The 13,241-nt window shown below is 34.4% G+C and overlaps 1 protein-coding gene across 1 annotated transcript; it reads left to right on the forward strand.

The window, feature by feature from the left end:
- The first annotated feature begins 1,173 nt into the window (after window positions 1–1,173).
- On the forward strand, window positions 1,174–11,380 carry LOC117327968. Its single transcript, XM_033885236.1, has 2 exons — window positions 1,174–1,285; window positions 1,955–11,380. The coding sequence occupies exon 2, from the start codon at window positions 4,691–4,693 to the stop codon at window positions 5,933–5,935; it is 1,245 nt and encodes a 414-aa protein (XP_033741127.1). The 5' UTR covers window positions 1,174–1,285; window positions 1,955–4,690; the 3' UTR covers window positions 5,936–11,380.
- Window positions 11,381–13,241: the final 1,861 nt, after the last annotated feature.

Below are 13,241 nucleotides of genomic sequence, written 5' to 3' on the forward strand. Positions count from 1 at the left end.
GTCCCATCGAATGGACTGTAATCTTTGTGATCAGGTTTGAAGTTGAAAATGAATCTTCAAGTTTTCTTTTCCTGTTTGCTGAATTATTCGATGAAGATAGTCTTTATCTGGTTGTTATTCTTTATCACATTGTTTACCATCCTGTAATTATACCACAAGTTTATCTTCTCATATACAGATTTATTAACATCAAATGATTCCTGAACAAAAGGAGTCAAGTTTTTTGTTTTGAAGTACCATAAATGCTTGAGTACAGTTTCAATAGGATACATTCCTAATTCGGGCCTTGATTAGCAGCTCTGGTTTTGGTTTTCAGTAATTCTTTATGTGTGTTTCATCATATTAAGTTGAAATACAACTATGTATGCCAAACTAACGATGGAACTAGCCTAAATTTAGTTCATATTAGAAGTTGGCGTCAATAAGGTCACAGAGTCCTGGCTGTATTATAACTGATGATGCCTTCCCGAAAGAAAGAAGACATATTTTATTTTCATCGATCCAAGATAGATCAACAAACTTCCAATTTCAATTAGGACCTTACAGAAACATGCATGTGTACAATCAAATCAGAACAGCTGCAAACATTTCAAATTATTTGCAATTAATTCCTAAACCGATATCAGTAAATTTATCAACTTAAAACTAAGAAGATTACTGATTTTGCATTAAACAATAATGTTCGTTTACAGTACTTCCAGTACTTTGATTTTTTAGTTTCATCGGGGTATGAAACAAATTTTGTTTGCAAACTTCTGTAAGAATCCACTACGCGGATGAAACGTACCCGATACCCGATGAAACTAAAAAAAAAATGACATCAACGCTTATAATTAATTTTTGAAAATGATTTTCTAATTTAAAGCATGTTTTATGTACAATTTTACTGGTTTTAAATGGGATTCTTTTTCTCAATTCAATACGCAACGTCAATTGTCGTATTGTGATGTCACATTTTTTGCACCATTCTCGGAATTTCTTTCATAGAAGAATGAAATTTTTTTTCGACCAATCACATTTGAGTATTTACCATGAAAACAAAGAAAAATTAATTATAACACTATACAACTCACACCCACATTGTCTGAAGGGTAGAGCCAGAAATACAATAAATGATTTATAGTCAAAACCATATACCCATAATCACTTCATTTAAATGCCTGTGTTGCAGTTCCCGAGTACCATATGGAGGGTTTTCCAAGCTGGCAGGAGGAGGGGGAGCACAGAAATTCACCATTAGCAGTACTCCATACACATACCAGATTCTCCCCACAGCCAGCACATGGTAGGACACCATTGACAGGAATTTATAAAAGAAATACTTTCTTTAGCTTATATAGCCCAATAGTCAAGTACTCATTCATATTTAGTAGTTACAGTCCCATAGTTAAGTATAGAGGGGTTTCTAAACTTATTTAATAATTTAACAAGTTTATTAAGATAGTATAGTTGTCTTTTCAATCTGAATGTTCTTACATATCAAAGATACAGGTGCCCTATAATAATCATTTTGTCTGTCTATCCGTCCACAAATTTTACTGTTGGCTACAACTTAGGTATTCATTTACAGATTTACATGAAACTTATTCAAGATGTTTAGTTTACACAAATGTATATTTTGCTCTCTCGCAATTATTTCTGAAGTCCAAATGTCAAACATCAACTTCAGCTTTATGGGCAGATGTCTTTTTGATGGTTACAGGGGGATATATTGCCACAATACGGGGCCCTTGTTGATCTATCAGTGTTTTAGTTTTGTAACATAGTGAAAAAGTGAATTTGAAAATAATTTTAAAATTTGATTGACAGTAATTAGTTATTGCATTATAACTTAAAACTACCACTTTTTGACATATGTTGAGTCACCCTGGGGAAGACAGGATTTATAGGAAAATCTGGTTCTGAAATGGATGATCAGGTATATTATTATATTTCCTTAATTGTTTCATTTCAGTATCAATTTGCTCAAATTACCGGAATATCCAAGTAAAGAGGAGCTTCAGGAGAGGATCAGAATAGCGTCTGCTTGTGGAAGTCAAGGCTATACAACAGCTTGATCAGTGAGACTCAAGGGCATACCACAGCTTGATCGGTGATAGTCAAGGGCATACCACAGCTTGATCGGTGATAGTCAAGGGCATACCACAGAGTGATCAGTGATAGTCAAGGGCATACCACAGCTTGATCAGTGATAGTCAAGGGCATACCACAGTTTGATTGGTGATAGTCAAGGGCATACCACAGTTTGATCGGTGATAGTCAAGGGCATACCACAGCTTGATCGGTGATAGTCAAGGGCATACCACAGCTTGATCAGTGATAGTCAAGGGCATACCACAGTTTGATCAGTGATAGTCAAGGGCATACCACAGTTTGATCGGTGATAGTCAAGGGCATACCACAGTTTGATCAGTGATAGTCAAGGGCATACCACAGCTTGATCGGTGATAGTCAAGGACATACCACAGAGTGATCAGTGATAGTCAAGGACATACCACAGCTTGATCAGTGATAGTCAAGGGCATACCACAGCTTGATCAGTGATAGTCAAGGGCATACCACAGTTTGATCAGTGATAGTCAAGGGCATACCACAGTTTGATCAGTGATAGTCAAGGACATACCACAGCTTGATCAGTGATAGTCAAGGGCATACCACAGTTTGATCAGTGATAGTCAAGGACATACTACAGAGTGATCAGTGATATTCTGGTACACCAGATTGTACTGGTAAAATGTAGAACTCTGCTTCCATACAGAAATATGTTGTGGTGCAACACATGGAACATCTACCTGTGCTAATCAGGGACAGGAAGTAACTAACAGTAAAACAGACTAAGGTTAAGGGTTCTCCTTAATAGACAATGGTTCACCATGGTAGATAATGGTTTATCATGGTAGATAATGGTTTATCATGACAGATAACGGTTCACCATGATATATAATGCTTCACATAACAGATAATGCTTTACCATGATAGATAATGCTTCTCCATGGTAGATAATGCTTCACCATGATATATAATGCTTCACCATGATAGATAATTCTTCACCATGATAGATAATGCTTCACCATGGTAGATAATGATTCACCATGATAAATAATGCTTCACCATGGTAGGTAATGATTCACCATGATAAATAATGCTTCACCATGATAGATAATGCTTCACCATGGTAGATAATGATTCACCATGATAAATAATGCTTCACCATGGTAGATAATGATTCACCATGATAAATAATGCTTCACCATGATAGATAATGCTTCACCATGGTAGATAATGCTTCACCATCGTAGATAATGATTCACCATGATAGATAATGCTTCACCATGATAGATAATGCTTCACCATGGTAGATAATGCTTCACCATGATAGATAATGCTTTACCATGATAGATAATGCTTCTCCATGGTAGATAATGCTTCACCATCGTAGATAATGCTTCTCCATGGTAGATAATGCTTCACCATCGTAGATAATGCTTTACTGTGGTAGATAATACTTCACCATGGTAGATAATGCTTCACCATGATAGATAATGATTCACCATGATAGATAATACTTCACCATGATAGATAATGCTTCACCATGGTAGATAATGCTTTACTGGGGTAGATAATACTTCACCATGATAGATAATGCTTCTCCATAGTAGATATTGGTTCACCATGACACATCACATGGAAGCAGAATTCAAACAGAATATGATGTCATGCCCAAAGTCTTAGTATACTATGATTATGGTAGTGATTAATAAGATTTTTTTTTTATTCCTGAGAATACCAATAGGATCATCTAACAATTATTTCAACTTTAATTATTGATCAGTACTTATTCTTGTGATTTTATCAAGTCCCTTGGTAGATGTGAATGTTTTTTATAACAAGTTTAACCTTTTTAGGACAATCTCCCAAGATCACAGATGATAAGGCCTTTCCAAAGGTCACAGAAATAATTCATCACATAGAACATGACAGTATACCCATGTGTTCATACCGCTGTAAACTCTGTAAAACATAGTTCAATCCCTAAATGACATCTCAAAATTGAGGTTCATAGTGATATGACTTTCCCAAGGTCACATGGATATTATATCTGCTGAGATAAATAATTTGGATTTTACTGTTGTCAATGTCAGTGATGCTGTAAATATAATCATCAAATTTAAAATACAGGCTGTATTCAGCATGCAGTCATGCTAACTTTGGACAGGTGATTAATGTGAACATGCGATTATTGAAAATCATTGTTTTTCTTGAATAAGTCATAGTTTACTATTTTTGTGCCATTATATTTCAAACGTCTTCAAATAATTGTCATTATATAAACATGTTATAATGCTATGTTTTATTAGATTGATATATAGTGATATGTTGGTTACATCAAACAGTCTTAGTCCTCAGGCAACACAATAATCAGCCAGCAATAAATGTAGGCCTTTCATATTTGTATGAATTCAAAATTATCATGCATGTGTGCCTTAAGTCTTGAACAAATGAATACATCATAAATAGCTTATTTTATTATTCAGCACCTGTTTGTCTATCAATATAACTTTAAACAACTTATTCTGAATTAACCATGAAGTCTAGAGACATTAAGCCAACTGTCATCCTGGGGAGGAGGACTACTAAGTTTGTTCAGGATTACATATAATACTAACATCATCTCGGTAACTGTACATGTATGACTAGGGTCATTATAATGGGCCCGAGTAATCGTACATGTATGACTAGGGTTATTATAATGGGCCCGAGTAATCGTACATGTATGACTAGGGTCATTATAATGGGCCCGAGTAATCGTACATGTATGACTAGGGTTATTATAATGGGCCCGAGTAATCGTACATGTATGATTAGGGTTATTATATTGGGCCTGAGTAACCATACATGTATGACTAGGGTTATTATAATGGGCCTGAGTAATCGTACATGTTTGATTAGGGTTAATATAACGGGTCTGAGTAACCATACATGTTTGATTAGGGTTATTATAATGGGCCTGAGTAATCATACATGTATGACTAGGGTTATTATAATGGGCCTGAGTAATCGTACATGTATGATTAGGGTTATTATATTGGGCCTGAGTAACCATACATGTATGATTAGGGTTAATATAACGGGTCTGAGTAACTGTACATGTATGATTAGGGTTATTATATTGGGCCTGAGTAATTGTACATGTATGACTAGGGTTATTATAATGGGCCTGAGTAATCGTACATGTATGATTAGGGTTATTGTAACGGGTCTGAGTAATCGTACATGTATGATTAGGGTTATTATAATGGGCCCGAGTAATCGTACATGTATGACTAGGGTTATTATAATGGGCCCGAGTAATCGTACATGTATGACTAGGGTTATTGTAATGGGCCCGAGTAATCGTACATGTATGACTAGGGTTATTATAATGGGCCCGAGTAATCGTACATGTATGATTAGGGTTATTGTAACGGGTCTGAGTAATCGTACATGTATGACTAGGGTTATTATAATGGGCCCGAGTAATCGTACATGTATGACTAGGGTTATTATAATGGGCCCGAGTAATCGTACATGTATGATTAGGGTTATTGTAACGGGTCTGAGTAATCGTACATGTATGACTAGGGTTATTATAATGGGCCCGAGTAATCGTACATGTATGACTAGGGTCATTGTAACGGGTCTGAGTAATCGTACATGTATGACTAGGGTTATTATATTGGGCCTGAGTAACCATACATGTATGACTAGGGTTATTATAATGGGCCTGAGTAATCGTACATGTATGATTAGGGTTAATATAATGGGCCTGAGTAATCGTACATGTATGATTAGGGTTAATATAACGGGCCTGAGTAACTGTACATGTATGACTAGGGTCATTGTAACGGGTCTGAGTAACTGTACATGTATGACTATAAATATAGGGCTATTATAATGGGCCTGAGTAACCAGACACATGTATGACTATAAATATAGGGTTATTATAATAGGCCTGAGTAATCAGACACATGTATGACTATAAATATAGGGTTATTATAATGGGCCTGAGTAATCAGACACATGTATGACTATAAATATAGGGCTATTATAATGGGCCTGAGTAACCAGACACATGTATGACTATAAATATAGGGTTATTATAATGGGCCTGAGTAATCAGACACATGTATGACTATAAATATAGGGTTATTATAACGGGTCTGAGTAACTGTACATGTATGACTATATTTAGGGTTATTATAATGGGCTTGAGTAATTGTACATGTATGACTAGGGTTATTATAATGGGCCCGAGTAACCAGAGACATGTATGATTAGGGTTATTGTAACGGGCCTGAGTAACCAGACACGTGTATGACTAGGGTTATTATAATGGGTCTGAGTAACTGTACATGTATGAATTGGGTCATTATAACGGGCCTCTAGTATGTTGGATAAAGGGTATCAAGTTTGTTCAAAGCAATGACCTAGACCCACATTCAAACCCACATCAGAATCAAATGTGATAACTCCTCAATTCATTATCAATGTAGATGTGTATAGACATGTAGCATACATTAATCTGCGTAGTCAGGACCAGGTGTTGCGGAGTCTGAATCATAACCTTAGCATCGGTGACAAAACAGTTGATCATCTAAAAATGGAAACAGCTGTCATCAACATGGTTTCATCATAACATTAGTCATGGTTCTGATACTTATTGAATAGTTTGCAATGCAATGAGAAATGCATACATATCTTGTATTGATATGCATGTCATAGCTTTAGGTGTTGCCAATAATTTCAGTCGTTCGTCACTTGTGATAACATACAATGTATAATGAAACATACCCCAGTGAGATAGTCCCCCACAATGTATTCACGTTAGGGATAAAGATATGGATGTTGCATGAGTACAGCAACTTAAAACAAAGATACCTTACATATAGAGTAGTATTTTGTGTATTTTATTTTGAGAAGTGAGAAGAATAACAACAGTTATATTGTGATCAAAATATTTCAGGATATATGTAGTAGGTAACTATACTTGATTTTAATTCAGATATAAATATTTAAAAATCATATGTGTACTGGATTTAAGTTGTACTTTATATTAAATTATTTACACAGAATACATATCTGTTACTAATACCTTATTCAAATCTAAGAATTAATATTTTTATCAATTGTACTGTAGTTTTGATAGAACTAGAAACAAAACAGAAAATGTTGATGACATTGTGAGAAAAAAACTTTGAAGGAGCATATCAATGAATCTGTGGATTACAAAGTAAAAAGTAGAACCAGAAAAGTTTTACTGATAAAACATTCCACCATGTCATTTATTCCTAAAATGTGGATTATGCTTTTGTGTTGGTGTTGAATATTTTACATTTTGTAACTGAGTTTGTACTGTAATGTTAGTGTTTAAATTATTGTTATCACAAGCAAGGCTTTGTCATTACAAATATGTATACAGTATATAGGTTTGATACCAACAACGAAACAATATTCATAGCTTATTCATAGTGAAAAATTGATTTTATCCACTTTCCAATTACATATTTATTGTCACCTGAAATGGAGTATCAAGTGACGTATTGAAATTGCCTTTGTCCGTCTTAGTGTGTTGTGAGTCGTGTGTAAACAATTCATATTTTCAACCTCTCAACATTGGGCCAGTAGCATGCTGGGATAAAGGGCTACCAAGTTTGTTCAAATTAAGGACTTTGACCTACTTTCAAGGTCACGGAGGTCAAATGTGTTAAAATATTTAAATGACCTCTTCTCAATAACAAGGAGGCCCAGGGTCATGGTATTTGTTCTTTTCACAAAAAATATATTACAGTGTCAAAGATCAAGGTCAAATTTTGTATCTTTTCACTAATAAGCATTTATTGCTATGGCAAAATGAAGCCGAGTTACTCAGAAATAAACAAAGGAGTAAATTGACTTAAGATTATAGGTCACTGGGTCAAAGGTCAGTATAAATTTTGTACATTTTCACTGATGGACATTTTGTAAAGGAATTTTGAAGCTAAGTTTGTCAGAATTTTCACTGCATTTTATTATTATTATTAAAAGCAAATTGCTAAGAATTAAACAAGTGATTGACTTACTAAAGATCAAGGTTACTAGGTCAATAGTCAAGGTCATATTTGTCCAAAGTTCAAGGACAAATTTGATCTCTGATAATAACAAAGCCTGTTGTTGAATGTGGTTTTTAAGGTTTGGATAAAACAAAGTTAAGCTAACAAATGATGTTATACTGGTACTTACATTTCTGCCTGTATATTTTTTAACCTTTTAAATATGGAGATGGAAGAAAACAAGTGTCACATCACAGTACATGTATAATGTATATTTTTCTTCTGCAGCAATATCAGCATATGGCATCTTGATGACTATGGGAGATATATAGCCATACAATAGGGCCATTCCTGGCCTGTCAGTGTTCTAGCTCAGATGAATAAATCTTCAAGTTCACAGGGGTGATATGTATGAATGTTTAGTTCAAAGCAAAACTTCATTATTCAGTATGCATATCAGAACTCAGGCGACCAATAAGGCCCATCAGTACTTTCACTTGAGATGTAATGATAAGCTTGCTATGGGATCATGAATGCTTGGTCAGAAGAGCATCTGACTTATCCAACCTGGGGTGATGGTCTTTGTAGTTTGATTTCTATGAAGGGTGGTTTGTGGTTTGTAGGAAGCTGAGGTCTCAAATAGTCCTGTGCTGTAGTAGTTTTTTCCTTGGGTAGGGCACTTTACCCCTCTTGCTATGGATTACATTCAATGGACCTTCAGCATGTTGTTCATGAGGTAGCCACCAGCTACTACAAAGAGACCTTCTGCCTCAAAATGACCCCGGCTGTTTACGGGGGATAAACTGAAATCACTTTCAGTTTCTTGTCAGTTTTACCACTATTCATTGGTAATATATACTTGACTTTTCACTTAGACATCTATTTTACAAATGCTTCATCCAAATGAATGAATAAGGCTTATATATGATATCATTCTTAATTTAACTACTCTGTTTGTCCTGTAAGAAGCCCAGGACACCACCCTCTGTTTGGGGATAGACTTGTAAAACCACATGACATAACATGATGACATAAGTGGACTTACTGTATTTCAAAACTAATTGCTAGATAAATATTGTGTATGTCTAATATTGTATGTTTTGGATGAAGTGATTTAATATTCTGTAGATGTTGTTCTCTGTTCTGATACATATACATGGTGTCTGTTGTGGCTATGTTGTAATAATGTCTTTTTTGGTTTGATTTGAGAATTAATTGTTTAACTTTATCATGGCCTATGTAATGGGATAATATTGATAGCATCTTCAAATGACGAAAGTGTTATGGTTTACTGTAATGCTATCATCAGAAGGCACATTGTTACATAATGTGAAGACACAGGGTGTAATAATGTACTGAGTGTTAAACCATTCTTTTTGTATCCTCATGTTAAACATGATTGTTTAATGTTTCAGATTGTTTTATGTTTAATGTTCGAGATTGTTTTATGCTTTAGATATAATGAATATGCGTTTATAAAGATGTTAGATAATTCCATAGCTTACCTGTTTTTGTGTTGGATAGACTCGCTATACCACTGAGGTTCCCTATGGTTTGTTAGAAATCATAATACTTAATTATTATAAATCTCTACTGCCTTTTTTGAATTCCTTGATATTTTTGTGAATATAAATAATATTTTGCTCCAGTCAATTGTTTTTCTAGGAAAATAAAATCATATCTGGATAAAACAAATATTTCCTTCTATCATAATGGCCAGGAAAATAGAAGTTGTAAAATGAAAAAAAAAAAAAAAAAAAATCATCATAAGACATGGATTTCTTGAACTTCTTGAAAAGACTAATGTAGTCTGGTATAATGAAAACCACTCTTTTTATTTATTTATTTTCCTGTCTACAAAAAATATTCAGTTCCAGGGAATTTCCAGGACAAGATCAGACATAGCAATCACTAAATTTTTTCAGAACTGGATATATGATGTATTATATACTGAATTGCACAGTCATGAACATGTATGTCAATCAGGATAAAAACTGTACAATATGCTGGAAAGGTTAAGACATTAATAATCAAGTTAAGTTTAAAAATTGTGTTGATTTCAATCCAGATTACCTCCCTTGGTAGATGTCGCCTCCATTCAATACAGGGAGAGTAGTTATATATATAGTAATGATTTTGTATGTACATCATTAGTAAGTCATTTATAGCTCAAAGCTTGTGTAAAAGGTATATAATAAATCCCTTAACCAATTATGTTCATATCAAGTTCCCTTATTAGTATTATGATGACAATATCTACACATTACTTAATATAGGTGGTCATCAGTCAAGATTGAAAGTTCAAAGGTCACATTTATACCACCTTGGAAAATGAGTAATTATACCTGGAGTCACATGCACCATTTACTGATGATAGAGGGGGTGAATTTATTGTGCTTTTATTCTGTATAGTGTTAAATGTTTTTACTTGACTTTGTAGGTGTTAAAAGTGTCATGATCCAGATTTACTTCCCTTTGTAATTGTTCCAGATTTACCTCCCTTTGTAATTGTTTTGTACATTGTAGTGATGCAAATTTACCTCCCTTGGAAGTTGTTGTCCTTGTTTATATTAGTAATGGATACTTTTACTTATTACATGGCATACTTACAGAAATCCTTTGCTTGTGACCTTTCTAATACTTAATGATAATATTGTTAACTGAACAACAGTATTGTTACTTCCCCTTGGCCTCTGAGCATGATAATACAGGATGCTATCATTCCTGTGATAGCTAGAGAAGGTGGATTAAGTGCTGACACTTTCTTCTTTATATAAATAATAGTTTTTTTAGAATAATTTTGCAAAAAAAGGTGATAACTTAGTAGCTTAATCTCTACACCTAATTATGTATCTAAGCAGAAATCTTTCATTCGTAAGCAAATGATTTTGTTCTGAATGCAAATAACCAAGATAAAAAGATTTGTACTGAATGTAAATATCGGTATGGTATGGTAGTTTTTAAGCATGGTGAAATGAGCTGGTGTCAAAATACCATGATAGTGCAGTGAACGGAGGGCTTTACTTTTAACGTACCGGTGTGTTGCTGTTATTATGTTTGAAGGAATGAATCAAGGTTATCAAATCATGTGGGGAAGAGGTGTTTCTGGTCTGGCTGATGTGAGTTAGGCCTACACTGCTCAGATGAGATTTTACAGGAGAGGGATGCATGTCTGTGATACTTATACAACCATTTATTTATACTTTTAATCTATTTTACTGCTTTTGTTAATTACCATTAATTTATTTATCTGTATCCTTTGTAAATGGATGTTGTTTTATGCCAAATAAATCTCCTTTGCTCTGAAGAAATACTGGTGTGGAATTTATTCTTTTTAGGTAAAGAGAGAGACACACACGCACCATGGGGGCTCGGAACATGGTCTATATTTACTGTATATCCTACATTGACACATATATATATACAGACTATGGGTTGGTTAATTGTCCATGTTGGTAAACGTTTAAGTGTTGGTTTGAGGTATCATGTCGATTAGTCTAACTGGTATTAAGTACAATCGACAAAGTCAATCCTTTATAATATGTATGTCATCATTGTGTCTTAGGGTGAAATAAAAGGATAATGTCTTCATTCCCTTGACTGAGAGGGTCGACGATAAAGTTAACCACCTTAGAAGTGGAATACACAGTTGGTCGCCATGGGTATGCCCATAGGCTGATAGAAGATTTTGCCGTTTACCTCACTGTTTCATTTTCTGTATGACAAGAGAAATAAGGAATTTCAAGGGATATAAATCCCCTCCTGATAAACAACACATTTTTAACATGAGCAACGTTGTTCCTGTTTGAGATTTTCAAATTAACATGGCAACTAAAAAAATTCCGAAAGACATTACTTCGCCTTATTAAATAGCAAGTGTGACCTTGGCCTAGGCCTTGACCTTGGATCCCTGAAACTCAACAATGTCCTAAGTATACTGATACTTTAGTTTCGTAGAAAGTGTAACCAAAAGCTGTCGAAGAATGAAGTTGCTTTTGGTAGTGTTTATATGGAGTCGGGACGTGATTTTACATATGAAATCTTATTTGAGTGTACAAACCTAAGGGCAATAAATAATGGCGCGGCATATGAAAATCAAACTTGTCATAGAAAAAAAAATGTACTAACATACGCACGGTCGAATCCCATATCCACTACCAACTCCGTTTGCGATGGGCTAATAAGGCGTTCCTTAAGATAGTGTATGGTAATGTAAACTATGTAAGTTTTAGTAGAAGAAAAAGTTGTGTTTTTTTCATGTGATGAAAAATTCTTTGAAGTAATTCTAAATCCACATTCCATAAATTCTGCAACCCTGACCTAAAGTACTAAGAATGCTAGTAATCAGTGTGGATAAAGGCTTAAATTAGCAACTTCTTAAGTCAGGAATTAAACGTTGTCTTTTACCCAATAATCTGAACGGTTTCAATAGTGAAGTACGATTAGCCAGTATTTCCTTAAAACAATAATAATATGTATTGTCATTAATCCATCATCGCATTAAAGTATACAAGACATTATTCACAGTACAACTACATTAAAGTCAATAACAACATCAGTTCTAAACTTGCAGTTGATATGCCAGGCAGATTTGCCAGTGGGATTTTATTAATTAAGGGATGATAGTTTCACTATTGGAATAGGATTAAGTATACCCGCTCACCTGAACAGCCATATTTGGGAACATCTTGACGGGACGTGCATTGCCTGTCAACACATCCAATCAATTCAATATAACAACCAATTACACGCGCTCTACGGATGCGAACGCAGATAAATGCAGGGCAAATTCCACAACAGAGTTTATTAGAAATTTACCTCTATACAATTCTTAGTTTACGAAATCAGAAAATATTTAAAACACTAAATTATCACTAGAATGATTAAAGAAACGCGGTTTATTTTCTTCAGAATTAACATACAATACTGTTCGTGGTAGCCATCTGCCATACACATTTATAATTCTATCACCCTATTAAGTTTTCCTTGCGCATTATGATTTTAAAGCACGTTTACATTAATGAAATCATTTCCCGATGTCCGTGCATCTTTTACTGATCGTCATTCATAATGATATGAGGCGCAACAGCTGTTGAATTTGAGGTAAGTATAAATATATTTTCAGCCACAGGAACTACACGATATTGTCTTAATTTTTGAGTGAAAATGGCT

Source organism: Pecten maximus, chromosome 5 (assembly GCF_902652985.1).
Source record: "Pecten maximus chromosome 5, xPecMax1.1, whole genome shotgun sequence".
Classification (NCBI taxonomy): domain Eukaryota; kingdom Metazoa; phylum Mollusca; class Bivalvia; order Pectinida; family Pectinidae; genus Pecten; species Pecten maximus.